Source organism: Seriola dumerili, unplaced genomic scaffold (genome assembly GCF_002260705.1).
Source record: "Seriola dumerili isolate Sdu_G_001 unplaced genomic scaffold, Sdu_1.0 BDQW01000097.1, whole genome shotgun sequence".
Lineage (NCBI taxonomy): Eukaryota > Metazoa > Chordata > Actinopteri > Carangiformes > Carangidae > Seriola > Seriola dumerili.
Window position 1 is genome coordinate 817,096 of NW_019174352.1, and position 26,842 is coordinate 843,937.

The following is a 26,842-nucleotide window of genomic DNA, read 5'->3' on the forward strand; positions in this document are numbered from 1 at the left end:
ATTTGTTTTTCCTGTTTGTGCTCTCACTGGTTTGAAGTGGGCAGGACATAGTTGGAAAAAGGTGATGTCACAGATTTCTATCCACCAATCAGGACTTCGATGCATCTAGATCAAAATTTGATGACAGGTCAGGCCAGTAAGTGTCATTAAAATCTTGTCAAACCACACCTACTGAGTCCTGATTTCAAAAAAAAAAAAAAAAAGAAGAAAAGAAGTAAAGCAGATTAGCTGGGTTTTTGAGTGTTAAAATAATAGTTTAACAGTCTGGGAAATATGCTTGTATATAAGCAGTTAGATTAATTTGGTTACTCGTGTCTGTGCCATAAATATGAAACTGGAGCCTGCAGACTTAGCTTAGCACAAAGACTGGAAACAGAGGGAAACAGCTAGCCGAGCTCTGTACATGAAGGTAACAAAATCCAACTCGGCGCTTCTGAAGCTCGCTAATATCTTGTCTCCTTTAGTTTGTACAAAAAAAGCTGCACTTTGTCTCCTTTGAACAAGATCAGGCCACGTTACCCCTTGAATTCCAGTCTTTATGCTAAGCTAACCAGCTGCTAGCTATAGCTTCATATTTACTGTACTGACATGAGCTGTATCAATCTGCTCATCTAACATTCAAATAAGTAAATTTCCCAAAATGTCAAACTAATCCTTTAACTCGTTTAGTGATGAATATCTAAATGTTAAAAGATCTGAAGCCACGTTTTCAGGGGCTTTAAATTTGATAAAAAAAAAGGATCAATGTGACTATTTAGGATTTATTCTAATGCTGATGTTACTTTTGTGTAATGCCCTGTTTGATGGGCAAGTCATTGGTAGATTCAGTAGTTGCTGACATCAAAAGCGAGAACATGAAAAGGACCCGTTCATCCGTCTCACTTCTCTAACCACAAAAACAAGCTTAAAGAAAACCCTGAATTAGACATGCCATTGCTTTTTTTTTTTTTTTTTTTTTTTTCCCCCCTTCTCCGAAACCAAACTACACAAGGGCATGACCACAACCATTCACCACCACAAAACTGAGCTACACACTCACACCGTCACAAGGGAATGGAGTTACAACAGCAAGAATTCGTCACACAGCCCTCCAGGGAACAAACACTTAGTACAGGCAATTATAATATTGTTAGTTTGTCATTTGAGGAGTCAGAGGAAGATTCTGGCTGTGCAACAAAACGTCAGGCCGTGTCATTCTCCTACATTCAGAGAAAAAAAAAAAAAAGAAGGTACATGTACATATACAGCAACAAACAACTCATAACAGTTGAACTCCGCTCTGAACATACTGTACTTATCTTTACATATTCACCTTTTTTTCTTCTTTTTTTAAGTTTTATTTACAGCAGCTGAAGTTGCTTCAGTAAGCTTTGTATCATTAAATTAGCCACGCAATGTCATCAGCACAAAAATACATCGTTATACTTTGAAGTCTACCTAAATAGAGCTGTACACAAAATAATTAGAAAACATATCTGATTGCTCTCTTTTCACATTGTTAGAATATTGACAAAAAGTTCAGGCACAGTTCTCACTTGCACACATCTTTGTGTATCCCCCCCCCTCCCCCCGGTAACATGATCCCATGTAAAAAAACAGCTCATGCTGTGAGAGTGAAAGCCACATTCATAGGGCAAAACGGAGGTGTTGAAAAGTTGCTATAGCCCAAGACACGCTGAGAAGACACATGCAAGCACAACCAAAGACCAGCGCACGGCCACAGCCTGCTTCTTCAGACACTTTCTGGGAAAACTGAAGACTTAATATGGCATTGAGAGACGATTCACAGATGTATGATGTGAGGACTTTAGCTCATGTTACCAGTTCTGTAACCAGCCAACGTTTGTGGTCTGAAAAGGCAAATATCTTTTTTTTTTAGCGAGAAGAATAATGAAGGCAACTGAATGAAGTTTGTAACAGAATGAGCACAAATGATAAATCCTGCATACCTTTACAGAACTGACTAGCATGAAAATGAACCAGTAAAATGAAAAGAAAATGACCAAGGTAACAAAACTTTTCACAAAGATGCTGAGCTACGGTTCATTACTCTACTGTTCAGGTAGCTTTATCAAATTCTTAGTGTGAGTCAAGATGTTAACTAGTAATGAGAAAAAAAAAAAAAAAGTAAATTTTTAGGCATACAGGAGAAAAAGAAGCCAAACGTGACAATATTTCTCCTCTCAACTCCACCCATCTCATCCTCTACTGAGCTACGAGTCTGTAAGCTAAGAGGTATTTTGGCAAAAATCGCTTTACGATTGTCACAAATGACGTTCAGACATGACAACAACAACAACAACAACAACAAAAAGGAACCTGTAGAAGAAGCAGCTTGATTTGCAAGACCTGCTGATGCAAGAAGAATCTGGGAGGCACTGGCTAAAGCCGTCGTATTACAATCTACATTGTGCTTGGTGGAAAATTAGGGAACCGGCCCCTGCAGTCCACTAGAGACACACAGGAGCGCAGTATTGTCGTAGGGAGCGTCTCTGTCAAGCGAGAAGAGGGAAAGAAGGCCAATGACAACACTTGATGAGAGAAGGGTCGGTATGAGCGAGCTCCCAAACTCTGACAACATCAACTTTTCTCTTTACACCAAGCTGATCAGAGCAGCTGTCATAAACGTTGGTTGAAATGGCTTTGGTCTTGGAGATGGGGTTTGAAGAGAGAGACAGAGTTTAAACAATGATCCCTAGACCAGAATCATTCTTCATCTGCCTCCAACCAAATGTGAAAAACCAGCCACAATGCCCCAGAAGCTGAGTATAGTTCATGCTTTGCTTTAGCAAATTCTGCTGTCCAATGAAAACCCCAGAAATCCCTGCTTATTATAAACAGGTTTTTCATTTCCGCAGGGCGTACTAGCATAAAAATGACAAACAAATGTAAAAGGAAACAAAAAACTGGAGTTATGTTTTCACGTGACAGATGTAACCCATACAGCAGCTGAAGTGGTTATTTTTTAATGAAAGACTCCATATACAGAAAAAGACCTACAGTACAGGACATGAAGCCTGGACTGACTCAAAACCAGCCAAGGATTGTTGCAGCAGAGCATCATCCAGTGCATAGCTTTGTTTTGCAGACAGGCAGCCAGGCGAGCAGACAGACAAGATGGAGCAGGTTTACAGGAAGTGCTCCGGAGTAAAAGCCGGCACCAGAGAGGGACTGGAGTGACTGGAAATGAACAGAACCAGCGCGTGTGGTCCTGCTTCTTGATAAATCCATGCCCTCTGCGTGAAATGCGAGCGATCGGGTTAGATAGATCTGACATATGCAACATTTAGAGGCTTGTCCAGTAGCTCAGTGTCCACGATGTTTAACGCTGCCAATTAATCTTTGAGTGCGAGGGCGAACACGGGGCCAAAGGCAGACAGTGTGGTACCATTTTGAAGGACTTTGAGCTCCGGTTCCTTTCATCATCCAAAGCCAGTGTTTTCTTCATTCCTCCATCCCTCCATCTCGCCATCCGCCACCGTGTCCCCGGCTCATTATCTCATGGTGGAGGAAGCTCTGAAGTAGGAGAGGAATTTGAAGCAGAGGCTCACCACAAAGTACCAGATGTTTCTGGCCATCTGGGATCGGGCAATGAACACGCGCCAGATGAGCACCACCAGGATGGTGTTGAAGGTGTAGCGGATGTTCCTCAGCCTGGAAAACAAGTGATGAAATTCAACAGGAAGATTCCAATATCAGAGAAAAATAACTACAAACACAAATCATAGTTCAAGTCCTTTTCTTTTTATACTGCTCTTTATATTGCCATTTTTAATTAACCCACTTTGCTGAATTATTTACATGAGCTTTGTTGAAGCCCAGAGGATTACTGCCACTGTAAATGTGCTCTCCACTGGGAAAAGTTTGGCAGGATAAAACTCATATCCCTGACAAAAGCAAAAGACATCAGTGCTTAATGGAAGGATGAAGTGAAATACTTGAAAATCTAGAGGATATGTGAGCGATAATGCAGAGATTTATCTATAGTGACCTAGATGTAAAAAGCCTACTTCCAAAAAGAACAGCCAGCTGTCTGTCAGAGATCATCACAAAGAGCATTTTTCCCTGAGTCTATATGTGCTGGCACAATCGCGTATTTGATTCCATGGATTCCTACTTGTTGAGGTGTTTGCGTGCAGCAGGCAGGCCAGACAGCTCTTCATTCAGGACGTATTTTTTGGTGCCCATACAGTAATTCTCCATGTACTCTGCCCAGTGCAGCTGGCGCACGTCAAAATTAAACACCTACAGAAATAGAGAAACAAACAGTGTACTCTGAAAACCTTAAAATGTCAGCATCAGCAACATACACCAAGGTGATCATATATGTACAGAGGCAAAAACGTTTTAGTAAACATTTCACATGAACAAATGCTTTACTACAGTTAGGTAAATATATTTCTATTTGGAACAGTAAATCAAATTAAAAAACAAATACAAAATTATTTTAAAATGACTAAATTTAACTTAACAGTGCTAAATGCTAACATTCGCATGCTAATATGCTGATGCTTTGAAGGTAGTATTTACATAGTTAACAATCTTAGTTTAGCCTGTTAGCATGCTAACATTTGATAATTATTATTTAGGGTTGCCAAGCCTTTGCAAACAAATGTGTATTTATTTTTTTTTCGTTTTCCTCGTCATTCTGAGTAAAAACTCTAGAGACTGTCGTGTGTGAAAATCCCAAGAGATCAGCAGTTTCAGAAACACTCAAACCAGCCCGTCTGGCAATAACAACTAAATCCTAATAAAGCGCTCTGTGAGTGTACCTACTCTATTATGAAAAAAAAGTGTCACAAGCCAAAATGTGGGATACATTTAATTGCTAAATTACTTTAATGGACATCTTCATGAGTATCTGTCACATACAGAACTCCAGTCGGCTGTAATTTGGACCTGCAGAGGCAGAGCTGAGCTCCAGCTGGCTGTGGCCTAATTTAACTCCTGGTGGTGCCTTCGGCTGAAGGTACGGCAGCACATGCCCTGTGGTTGGATCAGTGAACAGTGAGGTGGGCTTATTGTTGGCAGCTCAGGGACTTAAAGTTCCTGAATGTCCAGGCAGCCTGAACCTTAGTTGTGAGGGGGAGAGGCGCTTAAGAATTAAAATTGATTTCATGAGATACATTTTCAAAAAGAAAGACTTATTTAGACTTAATAATATAATGTACAGAACTGGATTATTTTGTCAGAAGATGTTTCCACCGAGAGAACAAGAACCAAATGTGAGTGTTGAATATTTCAGGAACAGTAAGTGTAATGTGTAAAGAGGACTCTCAGTCCACTGACATGCTCGACAATTTCAGCATTTTTCAGACAGTTACTGAACAACAGCGTCTTTCAGTACAAACTGACATCAGCAGTGAATGAATGAGTCACTCCATTGTACCCAGTTCACTACCAGACATTAACACACTTGGTGATAAATCTATCCGCCATCTCAAGAGTGTAAATATCTGACGTGTGCGGTGGGTGTTGATATGGACAACGGGGGAACAAAGTGTGAATTATGTGAAGTAGAATTTATTTCCATATATATATATATATATATATATATATAAAAATAAATAAAAGATCACTGCCACGCTTCCCTACCTTTTTGTCCTCGGGGCTCATCTGGCCCATGAGCATGGCCACATTGTCAGTGTTCCACACCCAGGAGTGACTGGTGAAATACTCCAGGACCATCATGGCTTTGTGGAGGCGAGTGATCGTCTTCATCATTCTAAGATAGTCGAGCGAGGGAGGTGAGGACGAAGAGAAGGAAGGAAGAAGGTGGAGGACGATGAGAAAAGATCAACATGGAAATGGATAAAAGGTGATTGGAGCCAGTGAGGAGATGATTGACAGACATAGAACAGGGACGGTTCAGGAGAAGCAGCAGAAAGAGGATTGTGGTAAATAAGCAGAGGAGAGAGGTGGTAGGAGGAACAAAGATAGGACGGACCGAGAGGGAGAGTGGGAAGGATATATAGGGGGGGGGGACACTGAGTGTGAAAACAAGTCCCATAAATAAACTGTAGTGTATACCAAGAACCTTCAGAAATTTTCAACATTTATAGAAGATTTATTTTACAAATTTGCCAAATAATCAAGAGGGTTGTCAAATGATTGTGATTATTTCCCCCCAGGGGACAGTGACTCATACAAATCAATTGAGGAATAACTGGATTTAATCTGTTTGTAAAGCAGGAGGACACAGTCAATCGACAAATGGACCCATGAACCAAGTTGAGGTCAGATTCAGTGATAACTTAACATAAAATAACTAAACCCCAAACGCAAAATGAATTAACTCTGGTCTCGTGGACACACATTTCCAAAAGTTTATAAAAACTGTCCTCCTGTTAACACAAGTGAATCCAGTTAATATAAAACACTTCATTTCTGTCAGTTCTGATTCAGTGGATCATCATTTCAGTGTTAGGGTGTAATTAGGGTGAGAATTGGTGGTGAGAATGTTAAGAACAGCTGTAGCCATTATTGTGAGGATTATCTGAGTCTTCAACCTGCACACGTTTTGTTACTAAGTGAACTTCAAACTGTGTCTGAACTGCATAGTAGCAGCCATTACAGTCTTTTGTTGTTAAAATAGGCTGTGTTCCAATGATAGACTCGTTATCGTCGGGATGATTTGCTGTCATTCAAAACATTTAAACTAAATCGAGGCAGATTGAGATGACTCAGACTCCTCCTGCGAAGGTGAGTGATTCAGAGGACGTGACAAACATGCATGGATGATCAGCACATAGAGGCAGAGATATAATTACTTACAGCTGGTGACATACCCAATTAGGATCAAATCACACCCCTAGGATGTGCGTTAGCTACTGAGCCAAAGTTATTTAGACAGCCAAATCTTTACGTGCAATTTGGCCGATGAACACTTGAGCACTGCAAGACTTTTAATGTCTGAAATACCTCTGGCTTGGGAGAATAAAGTAGGAAAGAGTGGAAAGAATGCAAACATGTGAATGCCAATCAATTCCCATGCAAAGGGATCGTTTTCAGTGGGACATAAACCGTCTTCGAATGAACCAAACTTTCTAGACTGCCCAAAAAGTCCCATGGTGCCTCAGGATTTTCCATGATTGGGTGAGAAGTATGGGGTGACAATAATGGATGTCATGTTCACACAGCATAGCTTGTTCTCAAAAAGGAAAGTCTTCTCTGAATAAAAGTTGTTTTCAAAAGACATTCCCCAAAAAATACACGAGCAAGGCTGAAAACATGCTCTGATAGAAACCAAACTGTGTTGTCATGACACTCGTAGTCGTTGTTAACAAAGTCCAACTGATGCCAAGTACAAGCACAGAAAACTTTTGTTTCTTCTGCCCCATAACCTTCCTTTGTTCCCACCATCCCACATAATCAGTGAGTTAAAAAAAACAAACAACATAAAACATAGTGGGGGGAGGGTGGGTGTGTGGGAACATGTGGGAAAGGTTGGGGCTGACTGTGAGGGGGAAGAGGATGCAAAAGGGGGAGGATGGGGGGGGGGCAGTTGCAACCTTACCGGGGCTTGCGGCCTGTCAACCTGAGATAGCCATCATAGAGCAGGGCTGGCAGCGTGTGGCTGACAGTGGTCCAGTACTGATTAGTAAAGGGGTTGGAGCGCAGATTGACATTGGGCCTTCTGAAGGCCTGCTCTAAGGGATTGGTCTTGAAGGTCATGTTTATACAGTACTCTGTAGGAGAGAGATACACATATGACAGGACAAGGAGGACACAGAGAGGACGAGATGAAGAAGAATGTGCGTTTTCCCCTCTTATTGATACTAGGCAAGATGCAGGCCCTGTGTAACAGCATGACCGCTGCTAGCCTTTCATTAGCACCATGACATCAGAGGGGATCTGGATTGTTAAAAAGGGATAGATCGGGTTATTTGACTTGGGGTTGTATGAGGTGGTTATGCATAGTCAGAGTGTTACCTGCACTAGATTCAGCCGCTTTCTGATCACTCAGCTGACCTGCGGCCGCGGCGTAATACAATGCGCTCCATAGGTGTTCTTGTGCGCAGGAATACGGTAGTTCAGCAGTTGAAAAAAAATGTAATGCCAAAGGAAAGTGCTGTTTTCATGTGACGATAAACCGCTGAATTCTACATGAAGCGCACATTTAAACGGATATTGGATTGTTTTGATGGGCATCTTTTATAAGTGTCTAAAACACATTTTTTCTGCTGGCCCCGTGCGCAGCAATACACAGCTCTGCCGGTGTGCCTGCACTCCGGGTCCGGGATCTGAATCTAGTGCAGCTTACACTCCGACTATGCGTGACTACCTGATACAACCCCACGTCAAATAAGACAAACTATCCCTTTAAAAAGGTGATGGCTCCAGTTAACTGAACTCATTGTTGAGACAGTTCAGCAGCTAGCAGAGTTTTATTTTGTTTTGTTGTTTTTTTGAAAAGGGCCAGCACCTGGGTTGGGTTCCCAAAGGGATCATCAGACTGAAGTCCACCTTAGTCCATTTATCAGCTGGACTGAGATGACGTTAGTTCTGACAGTTTGGGAACCCAGCTGAAAATACTAACATTGCAAGTAGCAAGATGTAAAAAGAGTGCAGAACCCATCAGGAATCCCCGTACGAGCAGAGGAGCAGCTGGGTTCTACATTCTTCAACTCCCAACACAACTGTACACAAGCGTCCTCATTAGCATCGCAGCTACAATGATAAGCCTAGTACACTAAAAGAAAAGTGACAGGAGTAAAGCAGCAGAGGAGTGTGTGTGTTTGTGTGTGTATGGAGCGGCGTGGGAAGGGGGGGAGGGGTGGCGTTAAAACAGCAGAGGTATGGCACGTCCGAGTCGGCGATGATGAGGTTACCTGGGCTCTCGTCCAATCAGCCTGAGGTACAGATCATAGAGGAAGGCCGGAGCCTTGTGGCTCACGGCGATCCAGTACTGATTGATTAGGTGATTGGATGTGAGATTAACATTGGGCCGACGGAAGGCCTGCTCGAGGGGGTTCCTCTTGAATGTGGATATTACATGGTACTCTAAGAAACAGAAGGTTGTTCAACAAAAGTCATCAATGAGCAGTAAAGGATTTCTAATTTAACTATTAAAAAAAAAAAGAAATTTTACATTTAATTATTATGATGATGATATCCAGTGCAAAAATGGCCTCAAATGTCTATTTGAAATAAAAGTTAAATAAAGAAATTCTGATGTCTCAAGAAAATACTTGAGCTTCACAAAAGCACTAATTATTAATAGCCGTTTTGGAGCTTTCGCTTGTATCACACAATCTTCATCAACAGATTGCCCAGCTGTCATGGCGTTGTTTTAATTGTCATTATTTAATTCCTCACGTGCAAGTTGTAACATGATTTATGGCTGTTTTATACCAGTGCTCCCAGATCTCATTTCATTTTCAAAGTTTGGAAACAAACCAATAGATCTGTATTTCTAATTTCTAAGTTTAGGGAGTGTGTATCAATCTTATTTTGTAAATAGTATTAAAAAAGGACAAGAAGTCTGATTGTTAAATATCCGAGGAACATGTCCAGAGAAAATGCCACAGCACTCCTACTCTAAACCAGGATCCATAAGGAACAGGTGAACACAAGCTCTTAGTTTGGGTGTGGCAGGCAGTGGATCAGATTACAGTCAGGTTATGTCATTAGACACCACATCTAAGCTTCCACTCTCAAGGGCTTTTCCCGAGACTGTGTTTAGGTAACATAAACGAGATGCCATACCAACTTCACCCCAGTGAAATGGGTTGATCCCACCGGTTGTGCAGTTGTACACCAGGATGTTCTTAGGCCTGGAAAAAAAAAAAAGTAAATATTTTATATCTTATCTTTCATGGAATGTCAAGGAAAAATACACTTTTCAATACAAGTTCAAATTCCCAATAATAAAGCCCACAGGATGTATATATTTATGTAACCTGCCAACCTGTTGCATGTTTGTGATCCAGAGTACCAAGCTGCAGCCAGCGTGGCGTTGATGACCACGTCTACAGGCACCAGGTCGGCCACAGCATCGTTAGACGCCCTCATCGTACGCAGGATCCCTTTACCAGCCTACAGAGGGCGACGAACAGACGAATAATACAGCTGCTAATGTTTCCGAGCCAACAGATCAAGACCTAAAACGGGCCAGTACAACCTGCACCTTTGCAACACATGGAGTATCTGCACACTGGAATCACAGCTTCTCCATGAGCTACAAAACTGGATTTTACTGATTTTCTTACCGATTCAGCAACTACTCCACTGAGGTTTTGTGGATGTGCAAACTTCAACGTGAGAAGATTAAAACAAGAGAAATAGCTGGTGATAGTGAGCCAGCACACCATTTTAATCTGCATGGACACAGTAAAAAAAAAAAGGCCAACAAAAAATATTCCTGTCTACATGGAGAACTTTCTCAGTTCAAACAGAAAACAGGTTTGTTTACACTGTCAAATAAATCTCTTTGTAGTTAAAAGTATTGTTTAATTGTCTAGTAAATGTGTCAACATGTCATTTCAACAATTTTAAGCTGCAGTGACTAATGCATTTCAGGATTTAGGCCAGTAACACTGCTGTACCAGAGTTGAAACGAGTAAGTTGATTAATTGAACAACAGAAAATTTAATGGCAACTATTTTGATTTTGATCATTTTTTCTTGGAAAAAAGGATTCGGTTAGGGTTAGTCATGCTTTTTAGTCATATATGACGGGTTACTGAATATTTTTGACTTTGGATTGTTAGGCAGATAAGACATGAACAGGTCATTTTGTGCTTTGGGAAATTATAAATATTTAACTGCAAATACATTTTTAACTATTACCTGACATTTTACAGAACAAATAATAAATCAATCAACTGAAAAAAATAAAATCAATAAAAAAATATTATTTTAGTATTCTAATACAGATTATTAAGTGAAGACAACAAGGATTAGCACTACTGACAACACACAGACTTTTGTTAGACCACCTAAACTGTTTTTCAGCCAGTACTTACTGCAATGAATATTCCACTTGGTCCATTGAAGTTATCAATCCAACCCTGTGTAAACAGTCAGAGGAAAGCAGCATAAATTAGTACTGAAACAGTCAGCTGATTCATTGAAAAAAAGGCTGTCTCTTCATGCACTGTTTGCTTTTTGGACATCTTCAAGACTAACTTATTAATCAGCATAAAAGATCTTATTGTCAGATGCAACCCTAAAGGCTTAGACACACACACACAAAACTGAAATGTCCCTTTCAGACATTCAGACAGGAGCCGTCTGTGTCACCTAACGTCTCAAATTTTCCTAAACCAGAAATCCAACAACCCCTCTGCTTTCCACAGGTGCAAAGGTGTACAGAACTTCTCCACATTCCTCACATTGCGACTCCCACCATCATCGTGTTCGTAGCTCAACAGCACAGAACGCCTGAGTGTTGGCAGCAAAGCGGCGTTGTGCTCTCAGAGGAGGAACAGAAGGAGTGTCAGGCCTGTGCTGATACAGGGACTTTCAGTGGCACAGCTGGTATTAAACACTGCCCAAAAAGCAAGACCACTTGCATGCTACCTGTCATGGTAAATTTTTATTTTCTATACGGATCTCTTGTACCAATAAGTTCATTTTACATTGTCCCTGCTCACAGTAACAACAGCTTCTTACCCTACATTAAAGAGCAGCAGCTCTAAAATGTAAGTGCAAATTTTTTTTAGCATGGTCTTGTAAGAATTTCTTACTTTGATTTAAAAATTCCTGTTGTATCACTGAGCAGACTGGCACATATCTTGAAACCAGGGCAAATGACAGTAGATCCCATGCTGTGATTTGTCTTTTTTTCTATACGCTTTGCTCTTTTCTTGGTAATTGGTAACAATTTCTATTCAAAATTAATTCTCTTCCTGGCTTAAGGTTTAAAAATAAATAAATAAATAAAATAATAAACCCAATGCAACACTAAAACCCTGAATCACTCACTGGGAAGGGCTCTTTCCAGCTGGCTCCAACTATGGAGGGTCTGACAATTGCTACGTTGAGGTCTCCAGCCTCCTGCTGCACCAGATACTCCGCCAAGGCTTTGGTGTAGGTGTAGGTGTTGGGACGCTGTCCAATCAGCTTGGGAGTTAGTGCAGATACCAGCTCATCATCCATCCAACTGGAGAGAAAAAAACAAACAAAAGAAAACAGTGGAACAGTAAAAATCATGATCGTACTCTGTGACATAAATGTAAACAAATGTAATCTACACCGGCCAAATAGTTAAGATGAATACTGCATAACTGCAACGTCCCCAGTTCGCAGTGAGCCTCGTTTCAGACTTGTGTTAGACGTCTGTCTACTCATTTCCTGACTGTCTCGACTGACCTCATGTGTTTCTGCAACAAGGAAGTGGTCCGACCCTCTCCTTTGTCCTTTAACTTCCCGTCTACACAGGAAGTGGGAATGTGTCACGTTGTGTAGCTTGACATCGCCCGCTTGTGTTCACCTTGTGCCAATATTTCTGCAAATATCTGGCCAATTTTATAATCTAACGCAGAGTGAAAGGACTGAGCGCTGGAGTACATGAGAGACTTTGTTCTACAGCAGTTTAGATCAGTTCTCTGCTCCACACAGCATCAGGATCAACGGGCCGTGTTTCTGTTAAATAGTCATGGTGACTGAGAACGTGTTGGGTAAGTGTAAGTTGGGTTACACTATATCATGTTACAATAAGTTGTCTGAGTGGCCGTTCCCAAAACAGTTACTGGCGACACTCATTTTGGCATTTTAAAGTTGTATTTTAATTCATATTTAAAAATGTGCAGAGGACAAGGAAATGGCACAGGTGAAAAACTGAATGTAAAGGTTACACATAGTTAATAGACCAAGGTCAAGGTTTGAATTACATGTGTAAACCAAGCTGCGACCTCCGGGGTTGAAAAATGACACCAACATGCAAGTGCCAAAAACTGCAGGTCTGTAAGTGACCACTTGAGGCTGGCTTCAAAAGCGAGCTAATCCCAATAGTCCCCCATCTTAAAACGCCCGACTTTACAGCAGAAATAATCATGTTTACAGCCTGGTACAAAAAATGGTTTCAGTCTCTATAGCTAATTTCCTCCTTCATGACTCGCCTGTTTAAATTTTATTAAGGCTTAAAGTTGTGGGTGAGAGTGTGATTGCCAAAAACCAGCATGCACACATGCCCCACCTCGTTGGCCATTTTTGCACTACTAAAATGGCGACAGCGGGGCAGCCCACTCTGAGCTTCAAAACCGCTCTTCAGAAATCTATGGGTGACGTCACAGAGGTTACGTCGTCCATCTTTATTTACAGTCTATGGTGTGAACAAAGTCCCACCGAACAACCCTCAATGTAAAACTCAGCACCTCCACCTAGAGACAGCTAGATAACAACTTAAAGCAACTAGGTCTGTTTATCTGTGCATTATCTACCAAACACTGCATTGCTGTCTCTCGCACACACACACACAAAAAGTTCCCTAAAAAGCTCAACATTACCATATATACAATCCCTCAATCACTTCTCTAATCTCCACTCATTCTGCAGGCTTCTAATGCTTTACTAATCTAGCTTGACAGCTGAGACTGGCAGCCAGCCTCTGCAACATTAGTGCTACTAAGCAGCCATTTACCGGACTGCCATGGCTAAGCTGGCATGTTCAGTTTATCACTGACATTAGTCTTGATAATACCTTCCCACTTCCTTTTTAATGCATCAAGCAATCCAAAGATATACAGAATCCTTTTAAAAACCTCCATAATCCCAGGGTACTGTATCCTAATGACTGGTCCCTCTCAAATCTGTACACAAACCAGGCCATTAAAGTTAACCATCACCACAGTTTGTTCATTGTGCAGTAGCAGTTCATTGGAAACAGTCCACATCAGCTTACTCCAGAGTATCGATGAGTCTGCGGTAATCTATGGGGGGAGGGTAGACGACTTCTTCGATGAGCTCTCGGTCACAGTTGGCGTAGGCTGTGGAGATGTGGATGAAGATCTCCAGGTGCTTCATCCTGTGGGCCAGCGCCAGCATCTTCTGGGTGGCCAGGACGTTCAGCTGCATTGCATCTCTGAAAGGGGGAAAGAGGAATGGATAGTTTGACATATCTGAGGAGAAAATGAAACTTTGATAGATCTAAAACAATAGATGAAGAAAAGAATAATTTCATATAGTTCATCAGGTGGATAGAAGGAACCGATTTTTTGTGTTTTCAGTTACGTGTCTATAACCAAACAAATTATTTGCCCCCAACTTCTCAGATAAATATTCCCTGGTTTCAGCTTCTCAAATATGAGAATTTGATGTTTTTCCTTTGTCCTACATGAAAGCCCTAATAAAGTGTTAATAATAATAATAATAATAATAATAATAATCATAATAATAAGGGATGGCAACGTCCCTCCTCAACAGCGACAGAATGAATTGCCCCCAGAGGATGAATCCTAGAGTCGTTGGTGATCCCCTGACTTTTACTCTACCGCCACCATTAGGTGGTGTGGTTTTCAGTTAAATGTCTCAACGACTGTGGGATGGATTGTCAGGAAATTCACATTCCACTCAAGACAAACTGCCCACGGTTTGGTGACCTCTGGTTTTTCATCTTGTGCCATCGTTCTGCCTAAAATCAATTTCAGTTTGTCCAGTACTTTGGTTTATGACAAATGCCGACAAAACTACCGACATTCTCAGTCTCAGCTGTATGTTTTGTTTGGTGTTAATTAGGAGGCGCAAGTGTCCTTACACACTGAACAAAAGCATCTGCAGCATTGTGCAGAAAATAAGTTGAATCTGCAACTGGTGGATTTCTTTCTAATGTGAATGCTGTATTTCTGACATTTGTTGTGAGTTTGTCGTGACTGAAGATAAAACAGTTGCTGCCATGATAACTTTCCAGGGTGGTAAAATCCTGTGTGTGGGTATTACAAACTACTGTGTTTTGTTTTGGCATCGAATAAGCTTTTAAACATTTTCAATCCATTCCTCCAACTGGACTTCCTGGATTGTATTTGCACACCAACGCCACTCCTTGCATTGTTTTACAGGGCACATGTCCATCTGAATGTGGCGTTATGCTGTCAGACTTTCTTAAGGAGGACAAAATGAACAGAGAAGTCGGGGTGGTGTCTAATCAGAATCCTCGTCTCTCCCAGCTCCTGTAGTATAGGCTCTAGATTGTCCCTTTCATTGAAGCATCTACATTTTGCCTTGGTTGGCACTGCTGAGCATCGACTGCAGCTGCACCACCAGTCCTCCGTAGTCCTGTTTGGGGAGCTCAATGCCTTGCTGTCAGTCAACGGGTTAACATTAATTAATTTCCGCTGGATGCCCTCAGTCTGTCCCTCTCAACACATCTGTTGCATTTTCTCTTTTGAATACTCAGTATCAGACTCTGCCCCAGACATTTAGTTCAGAGTCAAGAGGTTGTGATATGTTGCACAGCAAGCTAGTGAAGCAATGTAAACAGAATCGCGTGTCCGAGCATGCACAGTGGCCTCTGCCTCACAGTAACTACTCTCCAAAGACCGAAAGTCATTGATGCCGTTATTCTGTGGAGCTGTTTACAGATAAACTACCATGCCCATATTTTTAGTATTGAAGAAACATGTCACCCAGTGCAACGGCTCACACAATGGAGCTCTCTGGTACAGACAAATTACCTAAATCATGTTTTGTATACATAGACAATACTTGTTATTTGGATAGATTCATTGTTGTTTTAGTTTTTTGTGGGATTTGTTAATAGTAATAAAAACAGAAAATCACCAGCCTTATCTTTTAATGCACACATGAGATTGATGTTGATTTCCACTGGGAAATAAAGCAAATACTCTTATTACCCAATATGCTGAACCATGCCTTTAAATTTCATTCACTTCATTTCGTGCAGAACAACTCATTTGCTGAGGGAGGTGTGTCAGGTAGGTGTCAAGTATCCCTGTGTAGTGCAAACAACAATCAGCACGATCTGTCAACACTGCCCTGCTTTCACTGCCAAGTCAAGTAAACACCCATAATGTAAAACATTCATCTGCCTGATGTTTCATTATTAATTTCACTGAATAAACACAACAATTATCAATCACCAACGCTACAATTTCACAAAGTGCCACTGGAGAGGAATAGGCAGGAAAAGAATGCATATTATTTCCGATAAGGCATTTATTGAGGACAAAAATAACTCACTTGAGTGGCTCATTAAAGCGGATGGTGGCGGCACAGTGGAAGATGATGTTAATGTTTTCAGCCAGGATGCTCTGATCCTCTTTACTCAGATCCAGCTCCGGCAGTGTGAGGTCACTGTTGACTGCGATGATCTTCCCTGCAAAGTCCGGCTGCTCATCTTGCAGTCTTTCAAACAACTGAGTGGAAAAATTAAGAAGTCGAAATTGTGTCAGAGTTATAGTACATAGTAAATTCTAAGTGCAGGTTTAAATCATTACACTTTTATCCAGTGTACGGGTCACTGTGAGAGTTTTCTCTCCTTTTCTTACAGTAGGTTTATCAGCAGTGTTTGGGTGATGGCAGAACACTTTACTTTCCATCTGTTCCTCCTGCAACAGATCCCGGCTCTATAGATTTATTCTTCCCATGGGTGACTTCTTCTGATCCCTCCTCTTATCTAGAGGCTATTGATTTAAGCACCATCAGCCTACAGTGTCCTTAACTCAGCAGCCTGTTGCACCAGCTGAACACAGGTTAGGTCTTAAGTTTGAGTGTAAAGGCAGCAACTGCCGTGTTGTAAGTAGTTTAGTTTTAAGTCTCTACTTAGGCTATAACTTAAGTCGACTGTAATCAAAGTATCATTTCAAGTGACATTTCATGCAGTGCATCTTTAGGATAATGTGATGGAGAAAGATGCTACAAACCTCAGAATGAACCTGTGACTTATTTTAAAAAGAAAGATTCATTTACTTTCAAATGTGAACAAACTAATTTATGATACAACTTGTTTTGTCTGTCTTACATTACCTTATTAATAATTCAACATTAATTTAATCCCTTCTACTATGGTCTGATGTTTTACAGTAAGGCGAGAGTGGCTGTGTTACATCGTAAAGTATGGTCATAATTAAAATGTCATCAGAGGTCTGGAAAACTTCATTGTTGGTAAAAAACAAACAGTTCCAAGCAGGAATTACCATCTTAGGTGTACGCAGCACAAAATCTTGTGGCCTTATCTAATCGAAGAAACAATACGGCACAGGTGTGGGTGTGCATATAAGTCTCATCAAACAGGGCGTTTCCACCCCAGAGGACCAAGAACCTGTGTTCTGGCCAAGGTGCTAAAAAAAAAAAAAAAAAAAAAAAAAAAAAAAGTCCCTGCTCCCTGTTTGGCAACTTTAAGGGCAGAGTTTTCAGCCCTGGTTGCCACTGATTGGTGAAACACAGATGCTGCGGTAACTACAAAATGTGTGCTAATTCTACAGTCAGGTGCAACAATTGCAGAAGAGGAGGGTGCTACAAGATCACCTAATTAAACAGCACCTATCAAACTTCAAACTGTGAAATACAAATGTAGAAAACATGATGGAACTTGGCATTTGTTTCTTTCATGTATTGATTTGTGGAATGATTCCTCATTGCACCACACAGAGCTGATGTTTTTGTCTGCTTCTATTTTTAAACTCTTTATATACGGCATAATTTCCATTGTACTTTCCTCCTAAGTCAAGCTAAAAAAATTTCCCCTAATTTTCTCTGTTTCAACAAATTGAAAATGGCCACAAAAAAAGGCGGACAGAAACCTACCTAGAGAGTCTAAAAAAGATGAGAGCACAAGCAAACGAGTAAATGAGAGAGAGGAAGCACCAACAGAATGAGGAGAAAAAAGAAAAAAAAAGAGAAAAAAAATTGCAGTCAGCTTCATTGTTGTTTGTCAGATTGTCCGCTGTAGAGATTTGAGTCTCCTCTTCCACCTCAATCATCATATCAAACTCAAACATCAGAGTCATGCAACAGGAAAAACAAACACAGACAGGATGACTGTGTTGTTGTTTTCATGAGTGAAAGCTACATTTCTTCATGGCTCTTCTGATGCTCAAAAAGGGACTTTTAGTTCCTTGTTTAATTCCTGACATTAGCTCCGTTTACATAGTCTCTGAAACCTTTCGGTCAAAGGGGGGCTATAAATGAGAAGGGATCATTCCGTCACAGGAAATGTGCTCGAGATATAAATATCACAGAAGCATTTCCTCTGGGTCTCCAACAACATGGCCTGCCGAGGAGAGATGGAACTTTTGAGGTACATCTTACTCATATGTTGCAACCAGTTTATGTGGTGCAACAAGTTTTTTAAGTTATAGTGCAACTCTTGTACCATGTTCAAATTAACCAGCATTTGAACTTACACATAGCTGGTACTAACCAATGCTGAGCAACTTCTCCTTTTCTGCCTCACCCCCTCAAAAAAAAAACCAAAAAAAAAAAAAAAAAAAAAAAAAAAAAAAACACCCATCAGATCATTTTCTCTCGTCCATTTAACCCACTCCTCACCTTGCAGTTGATAATGTCGGCGAGGCGGGCCTGGGGGCTCTGGCCAGCTTTTGGCCTGACCATCACATACACAACTTTGACTCCTGGGCATGACCTCAGCAGCTTCTCCAGCAGCACCTTTGATAAAGATGAAACAAGATGTGACTTGGGATCATGCAGAGGAGAAAAGTACAAAATAAAACCCATCTTTTTCCCTTTCGGGTTGTTTAGTCAATGCACACGACGTATAACTGTAACCTACTTTTTGTCCACTGCAGAAGTGGAGAGAAGTAAACCAGTTATTCAAATCACAAGAACAGAATCGTTCTTCCTCCATGACATCTGAAGAGGCCGTTGCAAATAAAAACAATGGATGCTGTGTTTCATTAGGAAGCGGCAGTGATTATAAATGTTTTGCCACAATTATCAACCGTTTACAAAAATTGTTTTCTGAAAAACCTAGAAATAAAAATACTTGTTGTGAAAGGTTGACAATCTTCATTCTTCCTGCTTCACTTCATGGTGGAAGGGGAACCTGTGTGACGTGAGTACATGTACCACCTGTGTGTACTATGCACTAATGCATCACATTCTGACATGTCGGAGTTAAAAGAATCCATCTTAAAGATTTCCAACAGGTTCCCTCTCATCTCGCTCGCTCCTTAGCTCACACTGCTGGGTTCAGTCACATCCTATTGGCTACTGGCCTATATAACTGCGACTGTACCTTGCCCATGAAGCCCGTCGCTCCGGTGATCAGCACATTTTTCCCTGCATAGTATTCTGGGATGTTCACCATGATGTCTGCTGTCCTGTTCAGTGAGCGCCTCAACACCACTCCACCTACAAAAGGGATGATTGCAATTGTTAAACAAACTTCAAGCCTGAACTCGAAGAAAGTGTTTCCCACATGGAGACAAACTGTGAAGCTCAAGTGAAGTTGAGTGAAATAAAGGAACTATAAAGGAAGTGAAGAGCATAGCTTCGAAAGAGATTTTAGCTTTGTGCATTTGAGGAACTGCTTGAAGTTGTCAGATGAGAAATGAGGTTATTTTTACCAACTGGCGTTCAGCAGCTTCACTCAGACGAATGTATGTAACAAATAAAAGTCATTCTTTACTAAAGCTCCTGAAAACATTTTCTCAATCTTGTTTTTTTGTGCAATGCAGTCCTCCATAAATCATCATTTTCTGACAAAGCTTGAACAGTTTATTTATTTATTTATTTATTCAAGTGTGAGAGGCTCGGCTGGACACGGGGACACTTCCATTCAACAATCAGGACTCCCCAAAAAACTGAACCATGATCTAGTAACAGTTGTAGTGTTTTACTTTATGTTTAGAAGGGCTTTCACAGTTGGTATGAAGCTCCCCAAAGTTTCGCTGACACATCAGGTTTGTTTACTATAACAAAATAAAGAATAACACCATCTTAACACTTTCAAGTATACAGGCTGGTAAATGTGTATTTGTCACAAGTAGGGGATGCAACTCATGCTTATTTTTATCATCCATTAACCTGCCATTTATTTTCTCATCTAGAAAATTAGAATAGTGGAAAATGCTCATTATAATTTCCCATGGACAAAGATATGCCTTTTTAAATTGCTAGTTTTCTTTGAGAGACAGTTCCAAACATATTCAGTTTACTATAATATGACAGAAGCATAAAATATTCACATATGAGAAGCATGAGAAATAAATACTTTACATTTTGCTTGAAAAGTGACTTAAAGGATTAAATGATTATTAAAAATTGTTGCAGAATAATAAACTAAATCAGCTAATTATTGCAGCTCTTGCCTGTAACAAACATTACAAAGCGCAAAGCTCTTCACTTTGTGATATGTTGAGCGTATGCATGATGCTAAGCATCAACCTGGGTCTTATCACTCAAATTATGTTGGTTTTTAAGTAGACTCACACTGTCCAACTGATAACTGGCCATTCAGGCGATAACTCATCTAATCATTAACTCAAGCAGTTTTCTTAAAAGGGCTCTTGTGTGACTTAACATATAGAAGAAGCAACAGTTATCCAAACAATGTGAGGCCTTAATCTGCTTTTCAGAGTAATACCCAGGTATTTTAACACAACAAAATAAATAAAACCTAACACAACATGGCAAATAAATAAAATGTAATCATCTATTCCAAGTCCTTTTATCTACAAAGTTACAACATGCAAAACAATGTTTTTCATAGGTTTGAGATAAAACAGAAATATCTATTATCTGTGACCAGGTGCAAGAAAATGATGAGCGACAGGAGCAGCTGTGTCCGTCGTATTCTTTGGGATCACAAATCCATTTTGTTGTGTGCGGTACTCCAGTCATATCTGTGCCTGACAGAACAACTGGTCTTGTGAGCTGGCTGGTGTCAACAGCTAACAGGATTTCAAAAGACCTCTGTGCAAACCAAATACAGTCAGGCAGTCTGAATCCAACAGTTTACAATTACAGCCATCTGGGATTATCTAGGTTACACTGTAAATAGGATTTTTTCTTTACTTTTTTTTTTTCTTAAAAAAAGGTAGATAATGCTAAAATCATGTTTGGTATTTATTTTGAAAATGCAACCCAACCTGTCTAGAGATGTTATCACTCTATCCAATGTTAAAGCGTATTTTGTGGTTATACTTGCTTGAGCTCTAACAGCCTCACTGCTCATGTAATTACAGTTAAACCAGTTATTCAGCTTTGCATACAGCCTGACCAGGGAGAACACAATATATATACACTGTGTGCAGTGTTAAATGTGTTTCAACCCAAACTGGGGGTTGGAAGTCAGGAGTTAAGTTCATATTCATTCCTGTCATGTTGAGAACAGGTTTCTTGGGGAAAAAAAAGTGAAGACATTTCTCAGTTCTCACTTTGGACCGACTTGTCAGCTTGTGTGAAGAGTTTGGCTGACAGACTGTTGAAAGCAAGCCATGTCACATGACCACCAGTCACCAAGCTAAAACTACTGTTAGTGAATTCTGCCATCAAACAGAGTTTTTGCTCCAACAGAGCAGCAGATTAAAAGTATCCAATAACACTGAAAACATCAAATTCTGAGTGAAAGAGACGACAGTAATGGAATATTTTGTGCTACTATGACAACAGCATTACTATGCCTGCGTGGGCTTTGTGGCCCCTGTGGAACGAAGCGAGGAACAGCTCCTCAGCCCCTCTGCTGTAGCGGCTCTGTGCGGACGCCTGCTCAGGCTCTGGCCAATGCTGCAGATGTACCATTTGCTGCATCGCATCTGTGCCAAGTGGCCGGCTCCAGCTTGTACGCCTGCGAGAGCTCAGCTCTGACTGTGGCCGAGCTACACTCTGAAGGCAGCTTGTGAATGTGCAGTACTGACACAAGAGAGGGAAAATAGTAAGGAAGCACAGAGGGCAATTTTATGACCACACAACAGTATAAACTACAGAAACACACAAACACTATCCCACTGTCCCAGAGATGATAAAGTGCTGCAACCAAACATACAGGTCAAAGGTAAAAATGCCCATAAAACCTGCAGCCATTTTCTTGAAAAACGCGTTACTTTCACTCTTGTTAGACAAGTTAAAGAAAAATGGGTTAATAGTCAGCAGCAAAATGAAAGAAAACTTCAGTTAAGTTTTTCCAAATGAATGCAGTGAACAATCCAAATAGAGACGATTGTGCATTTTGAAAAAGTATGTGGGGCTTTAGACAAATAGGAACATTGTGGATTTACCCTCAGTCACTGTAAAGGGAAAGCAAGCTGAGGCTACTCAATCACAGGGTTTGAATTTTAGTTCAGTTGCTATCTTTATTGTTCCACAAGAGAAAATTCTTGCAACTAACTTAAGTCAAAGCTTTTTAGACAATTTAAACAAATAGTTAATTGACTGCTCAAGTATCCATCTGCCATCTTAGTCCAAAATTCAATTTGAGATGCACCAACCAGGCAAATACAGTTTCTTTGTCAATGACCTAAAAACTCAGTGCATCTGCTAACAGCTTCATTCAGTCACAACAGGCTGTTGACTGTGCTTTACTGCCACAGCAAATCACTGGCCTCAAGTTACTTTACATTAAAGAGATGGAGCAGAAAATTGTCCCAACAACATGCGGACACCACTGGGATTCATGGTAAGGACGCTGCGGTTCAGCTAATATGCAATGTTAGTCTTGCAGTGTTAAGTATGAAAATGAAAAAAGATCATTGTGGTCTCACGGTAGAAGCTTCACAAACACTAACCCAGATGTCATATGTGGGTCATTCAGCGATATTACAATGACCCAATCAGGGAGCAACAGTGGGTGTCTACATCATCGTTTGAAAAGTCTTTCTTTCTATCCGCCCAGACTAAAATGCACCCCTGGAGTTTTCAAACTAAAAACAGGTCTTTCATTATTTCCTAAAGTCTATTCTAGGGTCTTGAAAAGTAGTGCGGACACGAGATGTCAACATAGCAAAAGTAGTGCGGATGTAGCGACCGAATTAGGTGTGGCCGTTATCAGAAATGGTGTTAGTTTAACACTTTTTATGTGCAAGTCTTTGGTCCTTTAAATATTTTTAGAGTCAGTACTGCTGAGCTGGAGAGGACCCCTACATTACTTTGCTGTGGGCATAGGAGGGGTTTCGTTCTTGTTAGAGTAGTTTAATAGTAACTTACATTAATATTTAAGGAAACATTCAAAACAAAATATGCAGAAAAGGACAAAAGCATTCACCAGGTATGTCTTTGACCAATGACGCAAATTCAATACTGTGGTCTAGGAGGCAAACTGTAGACCAAATACCTCTTGCCAAAATCTGAGTTAAGTTCCCAGGTTTCTAAAATGGATCCTGTGTTCTTGTTTGGTAATGACAACAGACTGAAGGTTGTTAGGTCTCAACTTGTGCCAGCATTCAATCACGGGAGAATAATACAAGCCAGAGAAAGTGTGGAGAGTCAGGGTGTGTGCTGTCCTTCACAACCTGGCACTGACACATTGTCAGTGCAAACATATGACATCAGTCATCTACACTGTGTTGATCAATTATGCAGTCTAATCAGGTGTGTTTCAACATCCATTTGTTGAGTGATAGGAATAAGCACTGGGCTCATTTATATTTGCTTTATTTCACAGTGATAGGAGCATTTAGCACACCCTACATGAAGAGTTTTGTCCTATGTCTGTGCAGTTGTATCAACTAATTTGTATTATTATATGTGCAGGTCCCTTGGAGATCTCTTGCATGTTTTATGCTCTATATAACGTCCAAAATTCGTTGCAATATGCTAGAAACCAGTCTACAGTGACAACAAGGCTGTAGCTCTGGATCCCAGTACAGCTGAGGGGTGACAACATCTTTGGCTGGGAGCAAGAATTACTGCAAGCCAGTGGGGTAATGCTGCATTCATTGGCAGGAGTATACCAAGGTTCATGTTTCCGCCTGCTGACTTGTCTACAAACCATGTGTGTCCATGTTTGAGAAAAACAAGATCCCGTGAACCAAAGAAAGAAAAAAATCTCTGGATCTTGTGCTAAAAAACTATCTTACACAGAGCTGATGTCCTGTTTATGTCACTGTATTTGTCTGCACAAAGAGGAAAAAAAATGCAGTATTGTGACAGAAACAACAGGTGAATACATAGCAATATTTCTCTGCAGTATTCCCTCCTATATGGTTGTCCTTGAAAGTTTATCGGCCAAGACTGAAACGCTAAACTCTTGTCCCGTCCTCATGTTAACGAAAAGAAAGCTCTATAATTTTAGACTAGAGCCCTGCCAGGACCTGCTGTGGCCTTTGATCAAGTGTTTGTGAAAGAGCTACTGTAGCTTACAGTCAGACATACTGGCAGCAAGTTGATCCCTGATGCCACATATTCCCTCTGAATAATTGATCAAACACATTGTAATGCTCATCTGGCTGATGTTAAACAGTTTACGGTGAGATGAAACTTTAAGGTTTGACAACAGTCTCAGGGGAGCAATCCATGTCTGACTAATGTGAAAACCCACTTCCAAGCAAAGGGGAAAATCTTTAGAGTTTAAAGGCTTTCAGACTTTGTCAAAGACATTTACTTATAATCTCAATTTTAAAAAAAAAACACACATACAAGACCCAGTCAACATTTCTCCTACTAGGGTTTTCCTTTGTCTACAGAGATCTGAGGAAGATTTACCCAACAGACGACATGTGATGACTCAAAGGCAACAGTGGCAGGCCGTGCTGGTGGACACGTTCCAGCAAACACTGAGATCAAGGCACATCTGTCCACAATAACCTGCTTATTTTAATAGGAAATAACAACTGCTGTTCATGTTGTTGCCAAAAATGCACCATCTTTGCACATGGCAGGTCAAATTCAAATGGCCCACATTAGCTAGACAAGACATGAGGAATGTCATAAGACCACATACAGTAAGGAGAGCTGGTCACTTTGGAAAGTGAGACCATCTGACTGTAACTACCCAGACACAACTCCAGACTCAACTAATGTTTATTTAACCTGTGAGGTAGAGACACCAATTGCACAAATAACGTCTTAGAGATTTTGTGTTTTGACAACATTAAAGTTTATGTTAACATTTTGGCATGTCTCAGCCAACGGGTTGTTCCATTCTTGTCTAATAGGGGTGTTAAGTCTGAGGCACAGCGATTTGAGGCTGATGCTGTTCCCAGACGAACAGTTTGTTGAGCTCACAACCCAAAACATTAAGCTGAGCTATGGCTCATCTTGATGGCTGCAGTTAACTTTGTGATGATGATGATGCACTGTTTATCCCTTTCAGTTTCAATATCAATAATTTCAAATATAATTTCCGATAAATAAAACATGAGCGAGGAGCAAGTATGAGCAGCCATGTATAGTAAGCTATAATGCTGTATGCTGTACCTCATACAGATGATGCTGTGATGTTCTGGCTACATCTGCATCACAACACTCCTCCAGTGGAAAAGAAAATTGAAAGTTTCTACTAACCTTCCTCATGAATATGTATGAGTGCCTTGACTGAAGCTTCCCCACTGGCCGTAACTAGAAAATTTTGCAGGAAATCTTTCAGACGTTATTTACGCAAATAAGCATTTAAGCTCAAGTTAAACTACAGAAGTCTATTCTAAATTAATGATACATGAAAAATAGCTTTGGAAAAGGTAAATAAATGATATCTCGTTCACTATTAACATATATATATATATACATATATATATATATATCAAACCTAATGAGGCCGACATTTCCATATCACCAGCGCAATACTGCAATACCAAACATCACGCATCTAAACAGTGATAATGTGATAGCAAAGCAGTTGTGTGTGTAGTACCAGAGCAGGCAACATAGACTGAATCCACACTCCAACAGGCAAAAAGAAAACGAAGGCAACGGATCCCGTGATTCTCATTACACACAGCCGCATCACATCACTAGACTATCACTAGTCACCAGTCACCGTCCATTTGCACAGCTGGCTTCGCTTAAAACTACACCGTCTACTGTTTGGCTGCCTTTAATGTGATTACAGCGATACTTGGAAGTAAATTAAAAGTGAGGCGGCTCGGCTCAACCGTCGCCTTCATTTTAAAAGTGCAGCCAGAGCGGTTAACCTACCTCATTTAAGTTCTTTAACAAGCTACCAGTGCTGAGACAGAGACACAGACAAAAAAAAAAGACAACCGTTGAGAATTGGGATTATTGCTTAACACGGCAGCACCGCGGTGGCTGAGGGGTGTGCAGTGGTGAATGACTGTGGCATTAACGTCTCAGTGGTGGTGCGGATGAAAGACATGGCAAAGCCACACGAAGTCTAACTTGGTGCCTGAATCTGCGTATATATCTTCCGCCAACAGTACAGTAGTGTTCAGCCACCCCTCCCTCCTTTTGGCGCATCTCTTCCTACACGCTGTCACACGCTCACTAGCCTGTCACAACAGCAGTTAGCGCCTTGAAAAACGATAACGAGCGCTGTACTTCAACGAGTCCAACGGTTCGTGGACGTAATTTTAAGGCTGTACGTACCAGAAACGTCGATGTTTTCCCCCCCGGCTCTTCAACTTTAACGTCCGGTGTGTCTGCGTGTGTGCGTGTGTATGTGCGGTTGAGCACCGGCGTGTACCGCTACAAGCGACAGAGTGGTAAGCCAGCAGTCTGGGCGGATAAATGAACCGCCGTGACGTCAACAGACCAGCGCGGTCTCCCGGAGAGAACGAGTGAAAACAGAGGTCTCACTCCTACCTGTTTCACCTCGTCTTAAGAAGAACACCTTCAAGTGAAGTAAAACGCACCTTTTGGAGGCCCACATGTGTCTTGAAGGTTTCCAGTTGTCCAGGTAGCCATGAAACTCTCCCCACTGAATGTGGTTCAGTGGGTCACTAGAGGAAAGTCAAAGGGACTGTGAATGCCAATTTAAGGGGATAAAGCACAAAATCACTCTAAAGGGAGACTATGTCACTTTTGAAAGA

At 40.9% G+C, this 26,842-nt stretch overlaps 1 protein-coding gene across 2 annotated transcripts; it reads right to left on the bottom strand.

The window, feature by feature from the left end:
- LOC111222490 (fatty acyl-CoA reductase 1-like) lies at positions 1–26,498 on the bottom strand. 2 transcript variants are annotated; one of them, XM_022746242.1, is made up of 13 exons: positions 26,400–26,498; positions 19,156–19,271; positions 18,450–18,566; positions 16,140–16,315; positions 13,846–14,025; positions 11,928–12,105; positions 10,967–11,011; positions 9,911–10,038; positions 9,709–9,776; positions 8,832–9,003; positions 5,596–5,725; positions 4,118–4,245; positions 1–3,654 (listed from the first exon to the last, which is right to left on the bottom strand). In XM_022746242.1, exons 2-13 carry the CDS (start codon positions 19,225–19,227, stop codon positions 3,495–3,497), a joined length of 1,554 nt encoding a protein of 517 aa, XP_022601963.1. In that variant the 5' UTR covers positions 19,228–19,271; positions 26,400–26,498; the 3' UTR covers positions 1–3,494. The 2 variants fall into 2 exon arrangements, with proteins under 2 accessions (XP_022601963.1, XP_022601964.1); XM_022746243.1 differs by lacking the exon at positions 26,400–26,498 and adding an exon at positions 25,362–25,407.
- Positions 26,499–26,842: the final 344 nt, after the last annotated feature.

What these genes read in the sequence shown, in the direction of transcription:
- LOC111222490 (XM_022746242.1), bottom strand. Translation starts at nt 19,227, where the DNA reads ATGGTGAACATCCCAGAATACTATGCAGGGAAAAATGTGCTGATCACC. An exon ending in AGACTCATCGATACTCTGGA is followed by an intron (nt 12,106 to 13,845) that starts GTAAGCTGATGT and finishes TTTTCTCTCCAG; the next exon opens with TTGGATGGATGATGAGCTGG. An exon ending in CTGATTGGACGAGAGCCCAG is followed by an intron (nt 5,726 to 8,831) that starts GTAACCTCATCA and finishes CGACTATCTTAG; the next exon opens with AATGATGAAGACGATCACTC.